We start from the raw sequence: 27,927 nt of genomic DNA, 5'->3' as shown, positions 1-27,927 counted from the left end.
AGGTGTTGGCTCCGTCCACTTCTCTCGATTTTCCTCCTCCGACTCCAATGAGTTTGGAGCCGGAGTTTGTTGGGATTCGAGTAGTGGAACTGTCGGCTCTGATAACTCTATCTCCTTCGGTTCTGACATCGGCTCCGATCCCCTCGGTGGTGCCGTCCGTTGAGGGATCTGGGCACCGGGGCTCCCTTGTCGGCTCCAAGGGGGCGAGTGGCATTGGACCCTTGTCCGACCCCATTCTCCCTCTCGGAGCTTCGGCGCAGATGAGCTTGGCTCCTACATCGGCCTCGGAGCCGTCTCCCTTGGTCCGGAGAAAGATTCCTATTTCCTCGGAACCAGAACTTTCTCTGCATCATGGCAGGGACGCCTTCAATGTCATGAGGAGTGTGCTGGCCACTGAGTCAGCTCCACTATCAGCCCCACCGGCTCCGTCCCCTATAGTGCCTGTGCCAACCTCTGCTCCTCCTCCAGACCCCAAGCGTAGGGAACCAATGCTCCAGGACACGCTATTGGGTGTTTCCTCTTCTTCCGAGGCCTCCCCTGATCATTCAGAGGTGCCCTCTCGTAAGAAGAAGTGCAAGAGGAAACACATTGACTCCCCTGAGTCTGTCACTTCTGATACAGACTTAGATGATTTGGAAGGGTCCCCGAGATCCCCCTCTGAAGATGTTTCCTTCTCGGACATCCTAGAAATGCTTAAGCAGAGGGGGAACTGGAATCCCCCAGCCCCTACCGAGGATGAGTCTGTATTTCTGGATGCTTTCGGTTACCAACCTTCCACCTCCTGGGTTTCTCCGCCTTTCAATCCACTTATGGCAGTGGTGGCTCGAAAGGCTTGGTCAGCTCCGGATACAGTGGAACCAACTCCAAGGAGACCTGGAAAATTCATCACAGCACCCCAGGATAAGCAATTCCTTACTAAAGGTGTTCCTGTTGATGCCATGGTGGTAGCAGCAGCCACCAAAAAAGAGTTAGCAGAGACCTCTTCATCTGTCCATCCCCCTAACAAGGAGTCTAGGATGATGGACAGATACGGGAAGTGAATGTTCACTTCAGCGACCTTCTCTATGAGGTCACTGAACTACTTATGTCATTTTACCTGGCTTCAGTGGGATCTCCTTAAAGAGCTCGAGATACCCTTCAAGATCAATCAGCTGAGGGAGCTCAAGCTAAAGTAGCTTCCCAGCTGGCGATGCTTAATTCTGTAGTCAACTCCTCCGTGAGGCTCATTTCCTGTGCAGCCGATGGTGCGAGTAGAGCCACAGGTACAGGTGTGGCCTTTAGGAGGTATGCTTGGATGCGGCTGTGTAAATTTGCGGAACCCTTTCGAGCGTCCTTCACCAACACCCCCTTTGATGGTTCCTTTCTTTTTGGACCACAGGTGAAAGACACTTTGACTAGGTGTGAGCAAGAAGGCAAGACTCTCTCTGCCATGGGAGTCCATTTTTCCACTCCCTCTAGACCTTACCCCAAAGGTCAGAAGAGTGGCAAGATGTGGTTCCGAAAATCCCAGGGAGCCTTGCCTGACATATGTAGCAATTTTTCCTCCAGAGGCAGAGGGGGAAACAATAATGACAGATGCTGCCCTCGTGGCAGAGGGGGTCCGCAGAACCAGGGCAACAGAGAATCTTTCTTTGATAAGCCCTTTCAGCATCCCTGAAGGGTTGCCCGGCTGCTCACCTCTGGAGGCAGTCGAGGGAAGACTTTCACTGTACCCAAAAGCCTGGCAAAATTTAACGCAAGACAGATAGGTATGGTCCATTATATCCGGAGGTTACAAAATTCCCTTCCATCAACCCCCCTTACCGTCAAAGAAATCCCTTCCAGATGTTCCACCCAATCTAAAGGACCAAGCAGTAATAGAAGTTTCAAAACTGCTAGAAAAAAGAGTCATCCAGAAAGTCCCGGCAGACCAGCACGGATCCGGAACTTACTCAAGGTTCTTTTTGGTACCAAAAAAGACAGGGGACTGGAGACCTATTCTGGATCTCAGCAGACTAAACAGGTCTGTACAAAGAACAAAGTTTCAGATGTTTATGCTACAGTCCATTCTACCCTTTCTGGGTCAGGACAATTGGATGTGCTCGATAGATCTTCAGGACGCGTACTACCATATCAAGATGGACAGGCGCTCCAGGAAATTTCTTCGCTTCTGGCTGGGAGCCAGTCATTATCAGTTCAGAGCTCTGCCCTTTGGTCTCACCACAGTCCCCAGGGTGTTCACTAAATGTATGGCAGTGGTCATGGCTCACCTGAGACGTCGAGGATTCCAGGTGTTTCCATATCTAGATGACTGGCTCCTCACTGCTACTACCAGGCATCAACTCCTACAAGCCAGGGACTGCACACTCTCAATCTGCTCCCAGCTAGGCATTGAAAAATCTGCCTTGTTGCCCTGTCAATCTATCACTTACATAGGAGCAGACCTAGACACAAAGAACATGTTTGCAAGGCTACCGCTAGAAAGGGTGTCTACAGTTCATCAGCAAGTACAGATTCTAATGCAGAGCAAAAGGATCCAAATCAGGTTCGTCCTTCAAACTTTGGGTTCCATGGCAGCAGCCATTCTTCTAATCCCACTGGCCCACTTTCATATGAGGATCCTTCAGTGGCTTCTGTTCACACAGTGGTCTTTCCAAGAGCTGCCCATGTCTCACATGATCCTGATTACAGAAGCATGCAAAAGGCACCTTTCATGGTGGATGATCTCCCCACTAGTGACTCAGGGCAGACCTTTCATTCAGCCCCCTCCGGTAGCCACAGTGACTACAGATGCCTCCCTGATAGGGTGGGGGGGCATTATCTGGGCAGGACAGTCCAAGGCAGTTGGCAACCTCATGAGTACCATCTGCACATAAACATCCTAGAAATTAGAGCCACGCTGCTAGCGTTGCAAGCCCTTCAGGACTCTCTTCTTTCCAGGACCATTGCAATTCAAAGAGACAATATGTCAGTGGTGTGGTACATCAACAAGCAGGGTGGAACCAGATCCTACCACCTGTGTCGAGAAGCACTCAGACTGTGGCAATGGGCGATTTCCTTCCAACGTTTTCTGATTGCAATGCACATCCCTGGGAGGTCCAACGTCATAGCGGACAGGCTAAACAGAGCTATCCTCATGCCTCACGAGTGGTCTCTGAATCAGGAAGTTGTGGATCTTATCTTCCGCAAATGGGGACAGCCTTGCTGTGATCTTTTTGCCACCCCCTTCAACAGCAAATGCAGCAACTACTTCTCCCTTCTTCCGCTTCCAGGTCACACACCCAGAGATGCTCTAGTCCACGATTGGCCTCAGGTACTCCTTTATGCCTTTCCTCTGTTTCACCTGATACCGAAACTCATACAGAAAGCAATATCGTTGGGTTGCAAAATGATCCTCATTGCCCCCTACTGGCCTCGACAGATATGGTTCCCTTTCCTGCACCATTACCTTCTCGATCAGCCCTGGACTCTGGACCCGATTCCAGATCTACTGATTCATCAATCAGGCGGGTTGCATCAATCCCTCCAGACTGTCCAACTCACAGCTTGGTTGCTCCACTTCCAACCTTAGCCAGGCTTCCCAGCATTTCCCCGGCTGCACGTGAGATTATTGTCTCCTCTCACAAGTCCACAACCAGGAAAACTTATGCTAGTAAATGGAAACGTTTTTCTTGTTGGGCAGAGGCTAGGAACGTAGATCCCTTTTCAGCCCCAGTCCACAAAATTCTGGAATTCCTAGCACAACTTATTAATTCCGGGTCTGCTTCTTCTACAATCAGAGTTCAATTAGCTGCCATTTCTAACTTTCATGTTGGGTTGTCAAATTCTAACATTATGTCTCATAAGCTCTGTAAAGCTTTTTTGAGAGGGATGACTCTCCTTAGGCCTCCAGTGAGAGATCCCCCTCCTTGGGACCTTAATTTGGTCCTAACTTCCTTAATTCTGCCCCCTTTTGAACCAGCAGCGTCCTGCTCCATTAAGTTTTTATCTTGGAAGACACTCTTTCTGGTAGCTATTACTTCAGCCAGATGCATCTCCAAACTTCAGGCGCTATGTGTTCATCCTCCATACTTGGTTTTTCATATGGACAGGGTTACTCTGAGGACTAATCCTTCCTTTCTTCCTAAAGTCTGCTCAGAAAATAATTTAAACCAATCTGTAGACCTTCCTGTGTTTTTCCCTAATCACACCAACAAGGCAGAGTACAAATTACACCAACTGGACGTTCATTGACAATTGCGTTTTTACCTGCACAGAACTAAGGAAATAAGGAAGTCGGACCAGCTATTCCTTTCTTATGCTTTAGGCAAACAAGGTCTCCCAATTTCCAAGGTGACCTTATCTAGATGGTTGTCTCACATTATTACTTTAATTTATCAGTTAAGGAACAAAGAGCTACCTATCAAACCAAAAGGTCATTCTACTAGGGCCTTGGCCACCTCTGTAGCCTTCCAGTCTAGGTTGCCCATGGATTCTATCTGTGCAGCTGCTACATGGGCAAATCCTCATACCTTTACTTCTCATTACAAACTGGATATGGTCTCAGGAGCAGAGCTGACTTTGGTTCCACTATTCTGAAGAGTCTGTTCCAATGAGCCACCCAGGATATTAGGTGCTAGGGACGCTGTCCCAACCAGCAAGAACGAAGGCGAGATAGACAACTTAACATAAAGAAGTTATGTATCTACCATAACGTTCCATGTTAGTTGTCTTCATCTCGCCTTCTTTCTTGCGTCCCACCCTCCATCCTCCTGTCCTATTGGACCGAGAGGAGTTCTTATTTCACTGGCTGGGTGTTCTCTGGTTTGTTTCCTCTACTGACTTAGAGACTATGGCAGGTATTGTCAACCTATTTGTTTTGGACTGGTTTTTCTCTTGCTATGTTTGGAGTTAGCTATTTCAAACAAGATCTGGGTAGCTATCGCTAGGCATCATGGGATAAGGGGTAGCCTCGAGCCAGTAAACAGCTCTCGAGCTGTTGAAGATGGCTGAGTTGGAGCCGTGGATCGGCTCCAATCCCAACCAGCAAGAAAGAAGGCGAGATGAAGACAACTAACATGGAACGTTATGGTAGGTACATAACTTCTTTTTCTCACACATGCATCTTCCTGTAGCTTGGTATTAGCTTATTTTAGAAATACCCACCCGTTATGCCACATCCTTTTTTTTTTAGTTACAGACTATACCTGTCTTATTTACTTTCTGCGAGTTAGCATGCACTATGTTACATAGATCATTTTTAAATTGTACATTATCTTCACTAAGCATGTCATGGGCTTTCTTGGAGGCACAAAAGGTGGAGACATTTCTCATGTGCAGATCTTCTGAATTCCTGAATTTATGTGCCGCTGACCATTGTCAGATATGAGAATATCATGTCTCCCCTTCTTTAAGAATGCAGATTTAAATTCATTAATCACGCATGCAGTTAATCCGGTATTCAGAGTCCTGGACTTTGCAAAAGAGTTACGGTTACCTGCAAATAGAGGCACTACAGGGATATGCAGATAATGCCAGCACAAGGCATTAAACGTTGGATAAAATTAATTTCTTTTGTAAAAAAATAACAAGATTGAATTTTAACCCTTATCAATAATTTTGCTCAGGACTTCATTTTATGTTAACTTTAGTTGGTAACTGTATTTCTAAATAAATATCAGTACATCTGTATAATTCTTTTTTTACTTTTTTATTGTGTTGTTGGTAACTGTGGTATTATCCAAATATTGTCTAGTTCTTTTTCAGTTCTTCATGTTTCTATGTTAAAAATACTAAACTCAATAGACTTGCTGTGCCCCAGTGTATAGTTTCTTGCCTGGCTTGTATTTCATTTTCTGATCATCTTTCTGTGGATTAAGTAACATCCTTTGCAATGCAGAACTTACTATGGACAAATACTTTCTTCGTATGCATTGCAGGGGTTTATGATATTTTTCTGTTTCAGCTTCCTTACCATAAACATATTCACAGAACTTCTCACATCCATACAATGTTCTTTTCCTTTCTATGGTTATCTTATTTGTGCATCTGTAAGTGCTCTTACCTATACAGAAGTAATCTATAATCTGTTCTCTTGAAGGACCGCAGCTCTTTTTCCATTTTGTCTGACATCTACTTTCAATGTAACTAGTTTTTCGTATCACAGTACTTCATGCTGGTTCTTCTGTAGCTATTTGTAAGCATTCTCATCCTACGCTAACAAGACAAGCAACACTAAGCAGAAAATCTTATATGCTTGCTCTACCTACTGTCAGTACCTCTGGTAACTCATTACCCAGCAGAAATGTAAATTAGTCCCTAAAGCAAGGTCCCTGAAATATGCTGTCACTACTGAGTGATATGTTTTAAATTATAATGCGAAGAAATGGTAGACAGGAAAGCATTTCATCCCCACATATAAAATGTGAAGCAAATAACATCCTTAGAGCATCAGGGTTAACACCATTTACCTTGTGAACTGCAAGCATTTTAAACATTTGTACCATTAATTTGTATAAAATGGTATTTACCGCACACCAAGTCTTCCTACCCATTAAATACAAGGAAAACATTGTAACAAGTTTAAGCTAATTTAGTTAATCTCATTCCTGATAACAATTACATATTAGTAATAACCACCACAACCATCTCCTTTTCCTTTCTTAACACAAAGTCTTTACTAGACATTATTATTATATAATACTCTATCACTGTCATAGATCCTCAAAACAGAAAGTTAGCACATGGGAACTTTCTGTCACTCAACATTTTGAGCCAGTGTCCATACATCCCTTCAGAATGTACAATTAACAGTACAGCCAAAGAAAGCCAACAATCCCATGTAGGAACTGCTTGAATGGTTGCAAACATCCCCGGTGGAGTTGCCCCTGCTGTCACAAAATCCAGTGCCAAACACAGTAGTAGTCCACATGTATTTGCACAGTCCACCATGGCTTACAGAAACTCACATGTGTGCCCCTCATGTTTCAGCACTGCTATTTTGATTTGGCTCGTATATCAAGAAAAGAAAATTAACCTTGAGCATCATCTCTTGATCTCTCCAACACAACAAAGCGTCAATATGAAACAGGCTTATAAAAAGAAACCAAAAAAAAAAAAAAACCAGCAAGAGGACAGAGGTTATAAGGGATTCCATTCAAAGCAGCCTTCTGAAGTATACTTAGCTCATTTCCTTAGCTACTCCAGTGATATGTCTTTTTCTTATCCTCAAGCATCAGGTCAGATCTCCTCTTCTGCCTCATAATGAAATCTCCTCCATGTGCTAAGTCAGCAGGTTAGTCCTTGGGAACACTTCTGTTATTCCTAAAACATTTCTACCCCAGGCTCACACAAATCTCTGGAGTCACCTTATCTGTATCATTTTGATTTACCCCCCACTCACTCCTTTTGCTTGGTAGATGCACCTTTAATGAAGAACTATCCTTGAATTCCTCCTTGTCTCCAGTTGACTGCAGTCTCCATACTTCTTGTTCCCTTCCCTAAATACTAGGTACTGCTGCCACTGAAAATTCTGTATTCTACATTGACCACATTGATACATCTATTGGATGCTGCACGTCACATAGTATAGCTCTGTCACTATCAAAGTCCTGCATTTCCTTATACTGGCCATCACACTACATCCCTAGTTGCTACCAAGATGCCCGCCCCTGATTCACTGAATGATAAAAATGCACTGTTTCCTCCAGCTTCTTACAAACAGAATTGTTTCTGTTTCACAGCTCCACCAACTGAGCAGGGTATCTTTACTAAGGCATATGTTGTCCAAATGTTTGCCAACACGTAGTACATCTGCATCCTACTCTCATGCACATGAGGCATCAGGTCTTCTACTATCCACATCTTCTGGTTCACAAGCAAAATCCTTGATTGTATAGCAGTGAATCTTAACCATAATATAGTGGGCCTACCTGACTGATTATACATTTATCTAGTCTAACAGGTCTGATCTGTTTGAAGGCCTAGATGAAGGACAGTCTTCAACAGATTCAATAACCAGCCTTCTATAAATGTTACCATGACAAATTCTTCTTTCCCCTTCTCCAGCCCCACATTTTCAGTTTTACTCACTTAAGGCACCCTTCTCAGTTTTCCAGTTGATCTTGTATCACTTCAACCATTCCTTTCAAATAAGCCACCTCACTCTCATGCCTTGTCAGCCTCACCTTCATTTCTGTGGCTTTTTCTTCCATGCAAAAGGCAGCACTTTCACTTGCTCTGCCTCTGCTTTTTAACAGCCTACAGCTCTGAAATCATGGCTGATGTGTATTACTCGGCAGACCATCCTGCTTGCAACGTATCTGGCTATTTTAACTCTCCCTATCACAAAATTAGCTCAGCTAAATCCAGCACTACACAAGGGTATATGTAACATTAAACTCCCACTGAAAATTTGCACTCAGTCAACCAATTACATAAAAATACTTTAATTCAGACAGCTTCAAAACAGAGAAAACCACCCATGCATTCATTCCCTTTGGGTTCCAAGGCACTCCCGATTATGGAGACCTCAGAACTAAAATGGCTTTCAGCAATCCACTCAAGTGCAGGCTCTTGTTATGGCAAAGGAGGGTAAGTTACTGCTTCATAAGCATTCAGCTTTCCTGGCATACCATTAGCACCTCCTCCTCCTTTCAGCTTCAAGACTTCTGCCCATACCTCTCAACCATACTGAATTCCTTGGTATTTACTGGGTTTGAGGGCAAAATAATGGGGTGCCATGAATTCCCGAGTGGCCCTTTCAATTCCCGATAATTTCCTGTTTTTTTTTCCCGAATTTCTTTTCTTCAGAAGTTATTGCTAGCATCATCACATGCGGGGTGTGCACGATGATGTTAGCTTTGTGAGGCTGGCAGTCAATCAATCCATTTCATATCTGCAAGGAGGACACATCTACTTAGAATCACACTGTTTTTGTAGCTGCATATCAAGTTATCAAACAACTCTTCAGAATACTCTCATTATGGCAACCACTGTGAATCTTTGGAGAGGGGGAGAAAGTAAAAGACAAATACAGCTCAAGGTCAGCAATAACTGGCTGCTTGACAGCTTTACGGGCAGTGCTGTTCCCTCTACTAAAGCAACAACTGGGATTAAGTTCCCGAGTATGAATAACAGGCTAAAGTGAGGAAGAGGATAACAGCTATTTGGTTCAAATAGTTGATTAAATCAGTATGAAAACAGATGCATAATATTAGGCAAAGAAGCGTTTACTAAGCCTGATAACCTTAAAAAAGCAGTAAGCCAAAATGACTCATTCAAAAGTGGGCGACAGGAAAATGAAACCTCAGTCTCACTAACTGCATTTCCATCTTACCAGGTACATGGTGATAATGCCAATATAGCAATACATATCACTTTAGCAAACAAATTTCATGAAATACATACTTTTAGCCTTATTACAGTAGTATGTATCTGCCACACTACTCCATAATCTCTTTGTAAACATCATGGAAGTCCTTTACTCTGCAAATATTTGGGAAGAATGAGCTCATAACATACACAACTACATGATTTTTTTGCCTAAATATACCATCCATGACAGAAGCATTTCACCAGTTAAAAAATGGTATACTTAAGAGTGGGAATGCGGGATGGGAAAGTAAGACAGTGTATGGATAAGAAAGCTGTTTCCAGTGACCAAATTGCCATTGAAATGCGGACAGGCAGTCACTTTCTCATTTACATTCCATCAAAGCAAAACAAACCTTGGTTCTCACTTAGATATACACACAGGCAGAAAGCTGCGAAGCAAAGCATTTATTACTAGAAATGGGGCAAGTAATTATTTCAAGACAGTGAGTGTACACCAGTGTCACTGGGGATAAAGCAGGACCCAAACAAACGCAAAAGACCTTTTACAAAGAAGTGTAGCAAAGCTTTCAGAATTAGTTACCCAACTATTCAAACAAATGTTTTTTTCTGTTAATTATTAGGGTAAGACTCGATTAATCTTACATAAATAAAATCTAGATTCCCTTAAGTAATTCCCTGAAAAAAATCTAACTCACTAGACCAAAATGTCCATCAACACTTTGTCCACTGCTACCAAAGTTGTGGAAATGAAAAAGTATATACGTATATACACAAAATGGTATGCAATTCTATAAGCACAGATCTGCAAAACAACAAATACAGCAGATCCATTCCTCGAACTTCTGCTACATGTTCAATAAGAGCAGAAGTAATATATCAAAAAGTTAAATGTATGACCCACTTAAGCATATCATTTTACTGTACAAATTTTATAGAAAATGAGCCTATGTAATGAGACCTGTCTTACCAGCTCTTAATAAATCTGAATTTTTGTAAGTGTGAAAAAAATTGCCAAAAACAGTTCATTTAACACTTCCGTCCATATTCCACCTGTTCGTTATTTCACCTTGTTTCTGGACCAGGAGTGCTGCACTTAGAAAGCAAGCCCATTAACGTTTCCAGAAAATATTAAACACTGGGTACAGTGGCCCGAATAAAGCAAAGGCAACCAAACCTGTTGGCTGAACTGCAGCTTAGAAGGTGATGACAGCCGCAAAGCTTTTTTTTTGCATAGCAACCTTTGCAAGCTGAGATGCTAGATCTGTCCAGCTCATGCATGAGGAAATACTGCAAGGATTTACGGATCAGAAGGTCTCTTTTCCCAACTGAGAATACAAGGCCACCTCCAGCAGGCAAGCTGAACATTAGGGACAGGGCTGTGCTCCTTGTGTGTGAGAAGCAGTACTGGGAGGGAACAGCTTGTGGTGGTTCAGACTCATTCTAGTTTATATAAACTACCGCCTAGCCTGTCAACATCTGACTCAGTGAGAAGATCGAAGTGCATGCAATATAATAAACCATGACATCTATAGCTCAAAACACAGTAAAAAAGTATTTAGAACTGACTCTAATATCCCCTTTATGTTTTTTTTTTTTTTTTGGGGGGGGGATGTTAAATACTGTCTTACTGTTGTGAAACAGAGCATTTAGAACAGGTGAATTGTTTGTGGTGCTCTACCAGGTGTGATGTTTGAGACCTCAAAAAAGATGCATCTTGTTTTGAACACTGCAATGAGACTATCTTCAGAAATGATCTTACACATCGATATTTTTGTCAGAATGATTTGTTATAATATATTTGTGCTAACTGCTTTTTCTTTGCCGGCTTTATAATGTGAGGGACCCCTGTGCTGATTTGATACCCCATTAAGGAAAGTATCATACTTGCAATGCTCCTTTGGAGTGACAGGGTAATTAATTAAGGCTTATCAACATACCTCTCATCTCTCCCTGCTTTGGCAGATATTGCCTCATAATAGGAATGTGTCATTGCATCTGTAATGAACAGATATACAGTAGTGAAATGAATTCTAAGTGAAGTCATTTTTTGGGATAGAACAAGCTTGGTTCTCATGCAGGCTTAGTGGTATTCTGCAAGAAGTTTGTGTGGCTGCTACAAAACTGAATGCATCTGTTTTCTGATGGTATTTTAAACTAAGGAGAGTGAGATTATTTAAAAGCCTAAAAATTTGCTTTGCTAAAAAATTATGGTGTTGGAGTTGAGGTGGCACAAGATTTATTATGGCCTTTCTGCTAATACATGCAGAGCTAGAAATCAATTGAGTTGCAAGTGGAAGACTTGTTTAAAAAATGGTGCAACATTACAGCATTACTGGGTGTTTATAATAGAAGATGATTTTTTTCAAGGATTAATAAAATGAAAGGTAAACTGCTGGAGGCAGACATCAGTTCTTTGGCTTATTTGTATTTATTTATTTATTGCAACCTGACACTTGTGGGAGTACGAGGTTGCACTCTTGAAACATAGCTGCAACATTGACCCTGGCTATAAAGCAAGTTCAGCTCTATATGCTTTGCATTTGATTTTATGCTGCCTAAAGTGAATGTTCATTTAACTGTGTTTTGTCAGTGCTGACTGCATATAGTTTGTCCCTCACTTTATTTTATAAAGCCTCATAGATCAACAAACTCTGCTGCTGACACCCTATTGACCCGTTCATTCCTCTCTATTGTAAGATCCTGGTTCATCTGTTCCTGGGTTGGCATGAGAGTTGTAAATTCATAAGCTCTTTAAAAGGTGAAGTCAGTTGCTGAAAGTAAACTATCACACAATGGGGCTTATCCCCCACCCCCAGCAAACTTCTCCCTGCTTTTGCTGCTGTTCTTCAAAGATGCATGCATCATTCATACATGCCAGTCCCCCTGAAACATATTTTACATTGCATTACCTCACCCAACAATGCTGCATCTGACTCAGTTCTATTTTGTGTTGTGTAATATTGAAGAAGTTAATTGTATATTTAGAAAAGAAAATTGTATTTTAATTTTGCACAAGTTCAAAGTTTGATACAAGTTCAAATATTAATATAATAAAACACTATTGTTCTTCTGATTATTTTGTGTGTAATATTTTGCCTGTTTTACAAATTACATTTAAAAGTTGGTACCCCACAATTCCAGTGGAGTGGGCAGGGTTACATAATTGTGTATGCCAATTTTATGTTAATCAACATACAGATTTTTGGCCTATTGTACCTATTTTTCATGGACTTTTGTCCACATTTTTTATGATTCCAGGTTGAAAGGTATGTTTCTGCCTGTTGCTATCATTATTCAAAAGTCAACATTTAGAGCACAGCTTAATGACCGGCACCTTCTAGAATACCATTGCTGCCATCTCTGTCTACCTAATTCTATCTCTTAGCACGTTTTCTTTGTGCTTGTTGTCTTCTTTATTTTGTCATTGTCATATATTTCATTTTGATGTCACACAGAGGTGACTTAGATATGAAGACATGGTTTCTTAAACTTCTGACTGCTTAGTGAATTTTTCTCTTTCTTTACAAGTAGCTCATTATATGCCTCTCTCACAAATTCCTTACTTGACTTGCCCATTTTATTTGAAAGATTTGCTTTCTTCCCCATACTGCCTTATACCATTGGATTTTACCTCATCAAATGGATCCACTATACAATCATGCTTACAACATCAGTGCTCTTCTGGAGCAGTATTTATCTTGGGTTCAGTGTTCTTCACACTTGCTCCATTTTCTTTACATCATTTTACATGAAGGGACAATGGGCAATTCTATATACTTCAGGTCTTGTGCGACATGCTGAATGGCTTGATTCTGTGGCATTGCATATCCCTGTTATTACAGTAAAAACAAAGAGGGCAAACAGAATGATCATGTTAGTTTTTTGGTACAAGGCAGTGTTGCATTGAAGAAATGCCCGTGACCTTATGACAGATGACACTTGCTGATTATGTGCCATCTATATAATTCTGTACTAATTTCAGTGAAAGGTGAGCGACACTCCTTTGGAAGGCAGCAAGATTTACTGAATCCACACGTGTGGCTTTATCTTGAGCAGAGGCATTGATAGTTTTTAAATATGCTACTGTACACAACTGGGAAAATGTATTCTGGAGATTTGAATACCTGCTAGTATCATCTTATATTGGTTTAGTTAGAGCAGGAAATATATAAGGAGTAAAAAATAATTATTTTCATTTACTTTTACATTAAGATCTTTGCCTCAAAGCTCCAGTGTCTGAGACTGAATCCTGATCTGTGGTCACTGCCTTTGTGCAGTCTGCAGAAACTCCCAATGTCTGTTTGGGTTTGCATTGGCTATTCTAGTTTTTTCTCACATCCCAAAACATGTATATTGATTTATTTTTCTAAACAGTCCACATATATTTAATTTAGCCTTGCCACTGTATCCCAAGTTGGAACTGAAAAGGCTCCATGATGGCAGTTTGAATATCCAGTTAAGTGAATTAAAACAAACAAACACATACACACACACACACACACACACACACACACACACACACACACACACACACACACACTCAAGTCTAAGTGTGTAGTTATACTTGCACACGTTTTTTTTTTTTGTTTTGTTGTTTTACGGCAGAAAATATTAACTAATACAGCTATATTAATGGCAGGAAAACAATATTTATAAAACAAGAAACTGTTTATCATGATGTACATACATCTTGAATTTAGAGTGTCTTCTTAACAGCTGATGCTTGTTTATCTCCCGAAAGAGACATTTGAGTCACTGTAACACAAACTAAATGAAAGTTTAGTGCGAAAGTGTTCATTCTAAGTGTGGTGTGTTCTGAGGTTGTGCATCTTTGTAGTCTCAGACTTGCAGTAGCTTCTGTTAAGGTTTATAAGACAAACTTAAGTTCCTTACCTTTTGTAGGTAACCACCAAAATGCAGTGACATGTTGGACAAAGCTGCCTTCTTTTTTGCATCATCCTCAGCTCTCTTTCTTGATTCTTCTTCTTCTTTCCGTGCTCGTTCCTCCTGTAATTTCCAAAACACAGAAATGGTATGTAGTATTTTTTCATGAGGGGAATGATGATTATGGGGGGGGTTTACATATATGGCTTGAGTTTCTTAACACAGATGAGGACTTTATAATAGATACATAGTAATTTGTCCCTGTTAGCTGAATTTCTGTGACCTGTTTTGTCATATGGTGCATCTCTAACCTGAGGTATGACCCAAGCTCACATCAGCACTGAATTTCCATATGGAAAGAATGCAGAGCTTTAGTCAAAGCTGGATTTAGCACAGGGTCTCTCTTGCCACCTGCTCTTGGCTGTGTGCTAGCTGGGGAGATCCATGTTCATATTCCATTTTAATGATATTATGAAACTAAAATGAAATTATTTAACCCATTTTAATTAAAATAGTATCTTAGGCACATGGTGCTACATATCACACAGCAATTTCATGGAGGGAAGTAGTTTAAACTACTAATGAAGCACTAAGCCGGAAAGCTGTTCACCATGAAATTGGCTTTCTCCAGCTGCTTGAAATTGAGATGACATCAGTAACATCAACATGTGGGCAAACAGCATTAACCACAGTGGAACTGAACGGGTTTGTTTTTTGTTAATTTATTTTGACTGACAGTTAATTATAAAAAATATGCATAGTTGTTAAAAATAGGACAGGGAGTCGGTACAAGCAATTCATTTCCTTTTTATAGATCTTTATTAAAGTGAAAATTGATGATGTTTGTCAGTGGACAGTGTGTGTGTGTGTGTGTGTGTGTGTGTGTGTGTGTGTGTGTGTGTGTGTGTGTGTGTGTGTGTGTCTGAGTGTAAGTAGTCTAAAAACAATATTATCATAATTATTTTGAAAATTTACCTGGATTGTCAGGGTTATCATGAATTTGAATGAAACAAGTTGAACTAGGTTACTGTTATTTATTTATTTATGATAAAGTCAGACACTTGATGAATATACTTGTGGTAAACCAAAATACATTTCCATAGCCAGTGTTTATACAGTCGAACATCTGAGGTGTGCATAGTCCATTGAATTACTGTAATTAGTGAGTACAGAGAAAGTCTGTGGCTAAAAGTAACTAACCACTGCTATATGTTTGGAGTTAAATATTCTGCCTTTGCAGAGCTAGTGTGCATTTATGCAAAGTTGTTATTTTAGTAGTATTTTTATCACAATCAGATATCTAACATTTACTCAGTGGCTATATTTCATGGGTACAGAGACAAATTGTAGATGGAAGTAACTGTCTCCTATGATTGTTTAATTACAATCAGACAGACGATGATCTTACTTTAAGGTGCTACTATGCATTTATGTGAAAACTATTTGAAAGTAAATATTGTAACTTTTTTATCACGGTGAGGGATCTGAGGTGTACACATTCAATAAATGGCCACAACTGACAGTTACTTAGCCAGTCTGTGGATGAAAGTGATGGACTCTCTGCTAACATTTATTCACAGTTAAGTAGTCATTAATCTGGCATGACAATGGCATTGTCATTTTGTGTGTGTGTAAACTTTTGTTCAAGGACATTTTACACCACCTCTTCAAAGTCAAAGTAGTTGTGCCTCATCACAATGGGCATAATTTACTTAGCCAGATTATGGATTTGATGGTCTAAAACTACTGTATAATATTTTACAAACATAGTGACTGTATGACTTTTGTTTTGACTTTCCAAGTATTACTTTATTATTATATTTTCACAACATTTTTACTGTAAATGTCTTTGGATTCTTTTCAAAAGAAATATGCATATTTCCTTTTTCTTAAACCATGGACAAATGCATACCACATAAAATCATAACTTCATTGGCGGAATCTGAAATTTGCATTATACTTGGTTTTCTCAGATCTCTTCCTTGTATCACTCCAGGTAGAAATACCTTAGATTTCCTCACCACTGTAATTGCCTGACAGATTTACTTAACTATTACCGTCTTATATTTCTCATATAACATAAAAATGGATTTCGTTTCTGAATTAATTTAAAAGAGAGATTCAGGACAGCTATTTTATGAAGGTAGCTTTCCTGCACTTCTGGCCGATGGAAAGGAGTTGAGAATCCTGGGGATGGCAATGCACAGCAATGGCACTTGTAAACTATTAACTCTCTGTGTTCTATTCTGGCTGAATATAACACTAGCACTGTTTGGACTTCTAAAATGAATTGAATTGTTATTGACTTGCCTGTTTTATCCTATTACATATTGCAGACTACCTACCACTCTTTCACCATTTTAAACTAAACTGTGCTTTAATATGTTGTGCCATTTTTGTCACAGAATTGCTGACTAGCCCTAACTGATAACATAAATTGTTAACTCATTTAGGTCTAGTAAGTTAGTCAGCAAGCCACTAGATATTGTATCAAATGCCTTACTGATTTCCAGAAAGAAAATGTCTGTGCAATTGTTTCTGTTCACAGTAGTCAGAACATGATTTGATTACTAGATCAGTGCAATGTCTACACCATACTTAGCCTTAAATTCATGTTGGGACTCAGTCAGTTACTACCCTAGAGACAGTATAAATTGTAAATGTGCACTCCTTCCAAACAGGTTTGCCACTGTACAAAGTGCAGAAATGGTTCAGGTGGTGTTGACTAAATCATTTTGCCTTCCTTTAGGAATAAGGTTAATGTGGGTAGGCTCCCCACCCATAGGGTAGTATATTGAATTAAACATCATCTTAGGAATGGACGCAATGGGATTGCAATCTGGTGGGCAACCAGCTTCCTGATATTAGGTGAGAAGTATCTGCTCCAGCTGCTTCATATCCCATCTTGGTCATTAATTGCATCAAGAAGTCGGAAGGTAAGAGAAGTTACTCTGCAGGCTGGAGTAGTTTCCATCTGGGGAATGGATGACTGTGGACATATATACAGAGGTCCCAAATTAGATGGAATTCCCTTTTTAGCAATGTATTTAGTTCTTTCCAAAATGCTTACTGTTAGAAAAGGATCTAGCCAGAAGATCTTGTAGGCAATTTCTTTTATCAGGTCTGGTCAAAGCTGTGCACTTAACAGAGGGACTTGTAAGCAGCTAGGGCGGTTTGATTTCCAGTGCTACATTGAGCTAATCAGACTTTTTCTTTTTCTAAGATCAGAGTCCTGAGTTCATGTGGCTGCCTAACTGTTGAGTACCCGTATTTTTTAAGAGATATTTGTTTGGGATAGAAAGGGGCACAAGTGCATTGTAAGTGTTTAGGGCATCAGTTATAAGTGTCCATTCTGTATTTAGAAATGCATTAAAAATCTCCAGTGTTCTTTATTCTTAATTTACCTACATATTATGACATGAGGTAGAAGTTTTGCCCCTTTGACTCCCCAGATGTACTAAAGCTGAACAGTGGTCCCCTGTGGAGTCTGCTTTGCCTAGCGGCAGCTGGATCAGCCCTTATTGGCAAGGACATGTACTGGTTAAGGTTCTTTTTATATGAGTGAATCTACTTAGAGAAGTGATATTGAAGTCACCCAATAATATTACCTCATGCTTGACATTCTGTGTTATCCACAAGATAAGTTTAGTGAGGTTGCTAGGAAAACAATGGAACTTTAGGCAGATAGATGCAATAATCATTTTTCCCTCCTAAGAGTAGACTCTAGGTAAAAACAAAGTCTCTCTAAGGCCTTTGAAGGATGAAATTGAACTGGCTTCTTGGCCTGAAGTGAGTTATTTGCATACAGAAGTACACCAGCACATCATCTGTGTAGTCTGTTAGCCCTCAACAGTGTGTAAACTAGGGTATGAACTTCAGTGTTGAAAATAGAGGGCTTCAGCTAAGGTTCTCATCCTCTGCATATATTACAATTCTACAATGTTAACGGAGAATGAATATAGGGCAGTGTGCCAGCAATACTCCCTGCACTGACATGCAGTAGCTTAAGCCCTTTGACCTCAGTCCACACTCCTGAAGGAAAGATGAGTGTGGAGTTTGGTGTACAGGTTGAAGGCAAGACAAGAAGTGCAATGGATCACCTTACTGTAAACCTAGACGTAGCATGTGCAAGGAAATTTCCTAACCAGTAACTTGGCATCGGGGATGTTAACCTTATCTGCTGGTGGAGGGAGGAGATTTTTTTTATTTTACAGTGGGCGAAGGGTGAAGATGCTAGGTTCCAACGTAACAGAGGGGGCCAGGGGGCCTGCATTAATAAGCTGGCAGTGCCAACATGATACAGTTGTGGAGCAGTGAGAGGAGCAATGAGTAGTAAAGCAAGGGGAGATGTTAAGCAGAGAACTAGAGAAAAGAAAGGAAACCAATAAGAGAAATGAGAGTAAGAATGACATTCTTGGCTTTGTGGTTACATTAGGTTTTCAGTAGCATGGTTTAAGCTGGAGGGGAAGATGTAAAGGTGGAGGTGTCCAAGGTGTTGATGGCCAGGCCTGACTGCTGGGAGCGAGGTTGGGAGGGAAGGTAGTAAGGAGTATCAGCTTAGATTGAAGAGAGGGACTGTTGAGTTGAGCAGAGATGAGAGCCAGGTGATAACAGGAAGTCAGAGGAGCAGAAATGGATCCTCACCCAAAGAAATTAGTGGATGGAAAGACCAGAGGACAAGTGGGAAACAAGAAACAAGTTAGAACAAAGGGTTTTGGATCAGACTTTACTACTTGAGGAGATGACTTTTAGTCCTAAAGGAATAGTGCACAGCTTCACCAGCCATTATGTACCCTAAAACAAGATGCACAAGCTGTGGGTAAAGGTGGAGTACAGAATAAGAAGACTACTTGAAAAAACACTGTGACCTGGCTAGCCCCAAAACGTCTTAGTAATCGGTAGCTCCATTGGAAGCAAACAGACACATACCTCATGGTCAGTGGGCAACAACTAAGAAGAGAAGCAAAGAAACTGAAGCTTCATACTGTGGTCAGTTATGGTCTTCTCTTAAGTCCTACATTGCTCTGACATGCTGGAATGACATCAACTAGGTGGATATGCAGTGGCTGTATGAATGAAATTCACCAACCTATGTCATGGCATGTCTGCAAACCAATATACATCTGTTGACTCAAAAGCCCACATTTCAAACATTGTAACATGGCAATTCCAAAACCCACTTAGTAACTGGTGATTTCTGCTTAAATATAACAGGCACATACCTCAAATGGACTTTATAATTAACAGAAATCATAAAACTATCATATTTACTTTAGGGGAAAATCAAACTTGATCACATATAAATAATCCTATCAAGTCATTACCAGTGGAAACTATGATGCAATAAATGCTGCAAAAGTCATGAAACAGATTGGGATGCAACCTCAGTCACCCAGCTAAATATGTACAGTGTGCTATTGGTGAGTTCTTTGGAATTATTAAGCCATATATTCATAAACATATTGACCCGCAAAACAAAGATACAGGTATGTTCAATCAAAAACACTTTTATAGAAAATCACAAAGTTAATGATGCATGACTGAAAAAGCGACAATATTTAGCTTTGAAAAACTATCCTAGTCGAAGGTGTGCATGGCCTAAATGGAATGTGAATTTCTGTAATAGATGGATGTATGAAGGCTATGGCATCAACTAGAACACATGACTAACAGTCATGGAAAATAGCAGAGAAGATTTTTTGATTATGCATGTAGAGCAATCTTGCTAATCTGAATCACTGATTTTTTTATCTGCAGTTCAGACATAGAAAACTTTCCTCAATTAATTTATGAAGCAACAGACTAGAGACTAGAATTTTTGAAAAATAGGGGATGTGTTGCCTTCAGTCAAGCCAAGAAAAATCTTATAGTAGAGCTTGCTGAAGCCACTGGGCTTCACCACTTATCAATTAATAAGCTGATAGCTATTAATAATAATAATAATAATAATAATAATAATGAATAAAATTAATAATTATCATACTCACAAAAAGGGTTCATATAGTCCAAAGGACTTTGTTGCCTTTTTTGTAAAAACACCAGCAAAAAAAAAAAAAAAACACCAAAGAAAAACCAATTATAAACCTGTAACCAGTTCAAAAGGCTTAACTGCCAGCTACACACTCTGAATCCCAAGGTTTATAGTCACTGAATTTCCCAGATAATGACTCAAATAGTAAATCAATTATATCCACAGTTTATTGAAAGGCCAAGTGCTTTCATCCCCTTAGGTGTATGAACTTCTTCAGACAAATTACAAAAAGTTCTGAGAGTTTATATAGACCACATAATCTAATTAAGTAAAATGACTTAATATACTAATGAGTAATTAAAAAATTAAAAACAACTAACCAATAGGACCACAATGTTAAAATCACCTTACAATATTAAAAAGCTTAAATCAAAAAGAATGTGAAAATCAAAAATGAATAATGAAAAAGTGCAAAAAATATAGAAAAATGTTTAGACTATTAAAAGTTCACAAACCTTTAGTCATAAATCAAGTATAATTTCACACTTATTCAACATTCATCTTATTTATTATACTAATTAAATAAGCCTACTCAAATGCCTAAGAATGAAACATTTGTAAAATGAATAAAAATTACATCACATAGTGAGTCTCTGTCCTTAACACAAAGTGTTGAAGAAAATTTACTCCGATAACTCTATAATTCCTGTGCCCTAATCTTTAAAATAGGGAAGATAGATATATTTTCTTTAAGTCCTGGTGGGTTTGTGGTGTTCAGTTTTAACTGCCACTGTAACTCCTTTTCTTCAATTTCAAATTTTTTTGTAAAAGCTGTATATTGGTACAATTAAAGGCATTAATTATTTTTTATAATTTTTTCAACACATAGATGTTGAATGATGTATAATGAAGAACATCTTGAAACATAAACATAAATGAAAGTTATGTACTTACTGTATTGAAAAAAAACATAGACTGACAACCAAAGAAAAGTGAAAGCCAATTTAATCAAGCTCTTTAATCTACTCTGATGCACAGACTTCATCAGAATTAACTGTACTCCCATCCCAACTTAACTAAATAACCCCCCCACAATGAATCACATTGTATAAAAATATCCTATCAAAAATGTGCCATTCCATGAATAAAACATATCACACATTTCAGTTTTAAAAAACCTAACTGGCCCATTGTAATCTGGCTGCTTTTGGCCTTAGTAACCTACTAATAAATACGGATTCATTAATTCCAGGATTTGCAATGGCATTAATGGTATAACTGCCAAAAATGCTCTGTCTTCTTGAGTACTGTTTTCCAATGACAACCCCTTTTTGAAATTTTTATGGTACCCTAAAGCTTTACCGCTGGGGACTCATGAAAAATGAATGTCTAGTTGAAGCAGAGGAGTACTTTTACAACAGCATCCTTTTTATTCTTGAGTATGAAACCCCTCTGCGTAAAAAGAGAGTAAAAGCTAAAACATGGCTAGTTTGCAAATCAAATCTAATGAGAAGTAGGAACAGGGCTTGGAATAAGTGGCATAATGACAAAACCCACACTATCTATCAAACATATAGCCAACTAAGAAACCTCACTAAGACCCAAGTACTCATACATAAAGAAGAATTATGTATAATACAAAAACCTTCTACAGTTCCATCTTAATAAGACTAAAGTATTTTGGCCCAGTATAAACAATCTGTTAAAACCAATCAGGAAGGCACAAACAAGCTTTCTACCTACCAAATCAAACATGATTTTTTTTTAAATTTTCATTTTTTATTCACTGAGGCTATTGCCCTGCGCATGCATACTAACATTTCAACATTTGCTTTGTAGATGTTTTGTGTTTGACATTAGTCACATCGACATTTGGGACTGTCATTTAATTTAAGTAGGCCCATATATGCATATATACATACATACACACATGCATTTATATCTTTATACATTCATTATTTACCTGTCTGCACTACTACATGTTCTACATTTTTTCTCATACATACATGCACACACACATTTACATCTTTATACATTCATTATTTACATGTCTGTATTACTGCATGTTTACGTTTCTCATACATAAAATAAAAAATAAAATTCACCCACCACTTTTTCCACCACATTCAGAGTTATTGACAAATCATATTGTTTATAAAACAATACTCCTTTTGTCCAGACTTCCCACACCCCACTGAGCACTATTTTTTTAAATTTTCTTCATTTCTTTGTTCATAACAGTTGTACAGAATCATTTGTAAATTAATATGTTCAACACTCTTAAATTTCTTTAATAATTTCTTCATAATCATCATATATTCCCAAAATGTCTTAACCCTTTCACATCCCCAATACTTTCTTTATTTACCTCTGTCCACAAAAATAATCTTTATTCCCTAATTTGTACTTCATATTTCCTTTCACAGGTTACTAATTTGTTAACAGTTGGCATAAAAAGTCCTGCCATACCGCACTTGCTCTGCAATTTAATTTTCTCTTCATTATGACTTTAATTATATTTTCATTTGGATCTTTCCATGGACTAATATGGAAAAATCCCTTGTAATAGACAAATACCACTTCCTCCTGTCTTTATTCTCATTTCTGTATGTCAGTTTTTCATAACAGAATTGTATCTTGATATTCATTCAGTTCCTCATTATCATTGCTTTTCTTTCTTTCCACATTTTCCTAAGATTCTGTATATTTCACATTCAAAATATTTTACTATCACTTTACCTTTTTCTTCTTTCCTTCATCTCAGAACTCAATATAAATGTAAAGAAGCAGTACATGCAGTAGGATACATCAGTACTAATCCCCTTTTATTCACACTCATATATAAAACTCCACTCTTATCAGGATTAAGTCCTGACCCCCATATTATTCTAAATACAGATTTTATTACTTACTTCTCTCTGACCTTTAGTGTCATATAGACATTATCTAAGCATCACAGTTTTCCTTGTGTAACCAAATTTATCAAATAAACCATTTTGAATGACAACATAAATGTCTTCAATAACAAACTAATTCCATTTATTCATTTATCGGTCTGTCCCACTACTCTAATACTACTTCACCAAATTTGATCTTAACAAAGAAATCTTACTATCTAAAATTAAATTCCCTCAGTGTTCACTGCGTCTCATATTCCTTGATTTTTTTTAACTCTAAACTGACATCTTGTAAACCCTCATTAATATCTTCCAAACTCCGTCCCTTCCATAACTTGTATTATTATTATTATTATTTTTGCTGTTCTTATGATTGCCATCTGCATAAAACAAAAATATCAGGCAGTCTGACTTCATCACACAGTCAGCACTCCTGTTCATGTCTTGTAACCATCTCACTCATCACTGCATTCATTACTAGAACACGTAAAACACTTCTCATTGGTTATCCATTCTTACCCCTTTAATAATCTTAATCTTTCTGCTAAGCAGTCTGTGTACTAACATAGTAACATACCTGCTATCATATGCAGACTTTATTAATTTCAGAAGTCATACCATACTGACTGATAATATACCATAAACTTATATGCTTCATACTTTCAAATGCTTTGTATGTAATGCAGTGGTGGTGCTGCGGTAGCGTTGTCGTCTCACAGTAAGATGTTGTCCTGTTCGATTCTCAGCTAGAGTGTCTTCTGTGTGGAGACATGTGTGAATGGGCATACCATCATTGAAGGTTGTGCGTCAGGGCCGGCAACTCGGCACGTAAAAATCTACTGCCAATCATTAGCGGACCGGAGTTCCGCTGTGGCGACCCCTAACCGGGAAAATCTGAAAGACACAACAAGACACAACAACTTTCACATGCTTTGTATATATCCCCACCATCATTTTAACTTTTTTCTTTTCTCCTAGTATTTCAGACACAATTTCTGTTATTAAAACTAATAATTCCTGATTTTTCTTCCCATAATACAATACATATCTGACATTAACTCCTTTTGCGAAACCCCCTCAAATGTTTCTTGTAATATTTTTATATTAATCTTATAATCAGTATTATTCAAAGTAATAGTTCTCCAGTTTTTAATGCAAATTGTGTTTCCCTTTTTCCATAAAAGCTTAACACTCCCCTCACTCATATTTTAATGCCTTGTTTATTTCATTAATTAAATCTTTTTACAAATACTTTTTTTGACATCTTTCTAAGTCTTTATAAATCTTATAGATTAACTTGTCTTTACCAGACACTGCTTTTAACTCATCTACTATCTCCTTTTGTAAATATTTTACCATTTCTTCTGAAAGCATTTTAAGATTCCATATCAACATATACATTTCCAGTTTCTTTTGCCAATATATGAACTTTAATATTTTCTTATTCATTTTTTGTACATTTTTTTATTTGATTATTGCTCTTTCCTCACAAATCTCCATGCAAGTTAATATGTGATTTGAAAAATGCACTTATTTTACCCTTTCTGACATCACAAAGTAATCTTTTTCAGTCTTAATATTTTCTTCTTCTGTAAGTGTGCTTCCTTTCTTTACCTAATACTAGTCTTCTCCACTGCTTTTACTCCTCTTTTTTTTTTTACTTTATCTTTATTAATCTTACATCCTGTGCCACATAAGTTACATTTGAAGTCTCTGTAAGTAAAATGTCCATATTAACCATTACATATGGCTTAATTTCCTCTTGCATGTTGAAAAACTATTATTTCGGAATCTAACTTTTTATACCTCTCTAACACACATAGCCTAATGGCATCATCAATAATGATATTCACATTCAACAAAAATCATTCTTGCATTTTTCTTTTCTGTTCTTTTTAAGTGAGTTTGTTGTCTCTGCCCAACTTAACCCATACCCCATAGAGTTTGTTTTATACAGTATTTGTCCTTTCTCACTTTCTTCATCTGATTACTCTCCTTCCCTCAGAATGTTCTATTTGTCTAATTCCTCATTCCTCACCTTGAGCCCCAATGTGCATATTCCGTTCTCTTTCTCTAATAACCTATTTTTCACTGCATATACTTATACTGTTTTTTTCCTCTGCAATGAGTTTCTCCTCTGTCTTCCAATACCTCCATTGCCCCTTCTGAAACATTTTCACTTTGTTCTTCTATGACCTCTTGTTGCATATTATCCCGTTTATCCTCCAAACAGTCAAACCAGAAGTGATTTTTTCATTTCTAACATTCAGCTTTATATTTATTAACCATATACCCCATTCTCCACATAGGTCATAGAGTACTTCTTTATATTCACCAGTTAAATGTGAAATCTCTCCAAAAAAAGTGACAATATTTTGGTTCTCCAAAATACTTCAAAGGACTTTCTTCTTTCATATAAATAACAATAAGAATATGAGAAATGGCAGTATATTTAGCATTATTTTCTAGTTTCAAAGTCACGCTAGCCTCCCACCCTTTATTATGTAGATTTGTCATCTTTACATTTTTAAATGTTTTCACTGTTTCACACATATTAAAGTGAGCATTACATGGCATTACTTTCCTCAGTTTCATCAGTCTTGAATTAAATATTCACTTTTTTATACAATTTTATATTTTTCCTGAAAAAATGTACTCATTCAAAGGAAAGTCATTTTTTTCTTTTTGTTTCATATTGTGCCAAAAAAGTTTATCTACACATTAGTTTCAAAAGTCACATTGCAGTATGATTCTTTCCTAAGTTTTATTAATGATCTTATAACTTGAGCTTGAATTTCCAATGATATAACAGTAGTGGCCAAGACATCATATTTTTAATACTGCTAATACTGTTGTCTTTTTTATTTTTACCATTAGCTACTGTTTTTTTTTCTCTGTATCTCTCTTTTCTCCCCTCACAATCTCTTATACTGATGCTGCAAATAAACATTTCAGCTGTTGTTTTTGATAGTTCTTCATTTCCATAAAATTAATGTCTACCATACTAATATCTCCATGTATATGTCTATCATGGGCATCTACAGGCTTTCATGAACACATTCTTCCATTTCATTATGGTCCAGACTCCTTTACTGGATCCTCTTGCTGAATAAGGCTCTGCAGTGTTTTGGACACCCTGCTTTATTTTTACCTTTATCGTGCTGAATAAGGTGCTACTACAGTTTTTCATCATCTAGTCTGCCTATCTGAATCTGCATGATGAATAACTCTTGCTGTGCCTCCTCTCCAATCTGCACTCCTCCTATCTCACAATCTAACAACACATCAAATAAAGTTACGCTGCCTTGTGTAACTGTTTTTGGAAAATCACCATTTACAGCTCCAGTCTTTTCTCTCAACCTCTCCTCCATAGTACAGACTCCTCCCAGCTGCCTCTGTGCTGGAAATGGGAGTGACGTGCACTTCTTTGACATCCACACTCCAAAAGAGTAGGGGTTGCTTTATTTACATCCTTATTTTACACTTTGTTTTACTATAAATTTGAATGTTCATAATAGCGAAAGTGCATAACTGCGAATCTGGAAATGTCAAATTCACGGTTATGGTTTTACAGTATGTGACGTGGACTGTATTGTGTGAATGGTGTACGGTTTAGTGTGTGGATTCAGGTGGAATTTAAGGTAAGTGACTATTTTGTAAGGGTTTTGGGTAGGTGTTTGAGTGTATATGAGTATGTCTGGAAGTTGTACATGTGGTTTAGGGTAGGCAGGTAAAACTATGAGTGTTCAAGTGTTGAAAGTGGTGGTGTTTGTATGTATGTGATGCGTGTGTGCAAGGGACTGTAGAATGTCTAGTTGTGAGTTTACTGTATTTTCTGTTTGGTGCAATCTCGGAGTTAGTATATATAAGTAGTGGGGAGTGGGGGGGTGCAGCCCCCCACATGGGGGGTGCAAGGGGGCTTGCCCCCTGCTTATTTGTAGTGTAGGTTTGTTAATTTGTGTTTTTGTGTTTGTGTGTGTTTTGTTTGTTTTTTGTAATGTGGGTAGGCTGATGTATGTGTAGTGTGGTGTATGGTGTGTTTAACTTCGCGAATTTTACTTTCACGGTTGTGGGGTTTTGGTATTTTGCAGATTAGACTTTATAGTCTCAATATACTGAAATTCGATATTTCAGTATTTCGAGATTATAAAGTGAATCCATATATATATATATATATATATATATATATATATATATATATATATATATGTATGTATATATTTATTCCCATTTATTTTTACATGTTAATATAAAAGCTACATAAAAAAATTAGTTCTGTTTTTCTGTTTTTCATTAAAAAAAATGAATAAATAAAATAACACAAAAAATCTCTTTAAAATTTCTTTATCTATCTCCCCTTCTATCTGACATAAGCATTCTTTATTTCATTTAACACATTTTAATCATCTCTACTTTTATTATCCAGTAATTTTTCATTTCTTTTTTTCCATAATCTCCAGACTGCTACAAACAATATTTTTTTCTGTGTTTCTAATTCACACATTTTTATTCTGTCATTTTCCACATAATATATCCATGATTATATTTTTAAATTCTTCCTGTTTATATTCCCTTGTAAAACGTCTCTAGGATTGTTAATTTTGTTATATTTTAAGAACATTTTGTGGTTTCATCATTACACTCACCACACTTTCTTTCTTTCTTTATTCCAATACATTATATTTCATATTACTTTTAACTGGTAAGTTATTTAACAAAATTCTCCAAAGGAAATCCCGTGCTTCATGAAAATTCTGAAACTTTTTCCTTCTATTCTTTATAGCATTTTTATATCTTCTTGTAATTCCTTCAAAGGATATACCATATATTATTCCTCCATAGTATTGTTATACCATCATTTTCTCTTTTATCAGTTTTATT

At 38.0% G+C, this 27,927-nt stretch overlaps 1 protein-coding gene across 1 annotated transcript in view; it reads right to left on the bottom strand.

The window, feature by feature from the left end:
* The window catches only part of LOC122805891 (troponin T, cardiac muscle isoforms-like), an 859,218-nt gene that overhangs the window by 308,631 nt on the left and 522,660 nt on the right, over positions 1–27,927 (bottom strand). Inside the window, exon 11 of the mRNA XM_044076139.1 lies at positions 14,188–14,301. Coding sequence (XP_043932074.1) covers positions 14,188–14,301 — 114 coding nt within the window. The remainder of the gene's footprint in view (positions 1–14,187; positions 14,302–27,927) is intronic.

This window comes from Protopterus annectens, chromosome 7.part0 (genome assembly GCF_019279795.1).
Source record: "Protopterus annectens isolate FY-2018-M chromosome 7.part0, PAN1.0, whole genome shotgun sequence".
In the NCBI taxonomy this organism is placed as follows: domain Eukaryota; kingdom Metazoa; phylum Chordata; order Ceratodontiformes; family Protopteridae; genus Protopterus; species Protopterus annectens.
Note: the sequence above shows the minus strand (reverse complement) of the source record. Positions and strands in the feature narration are given on the sequence as shown.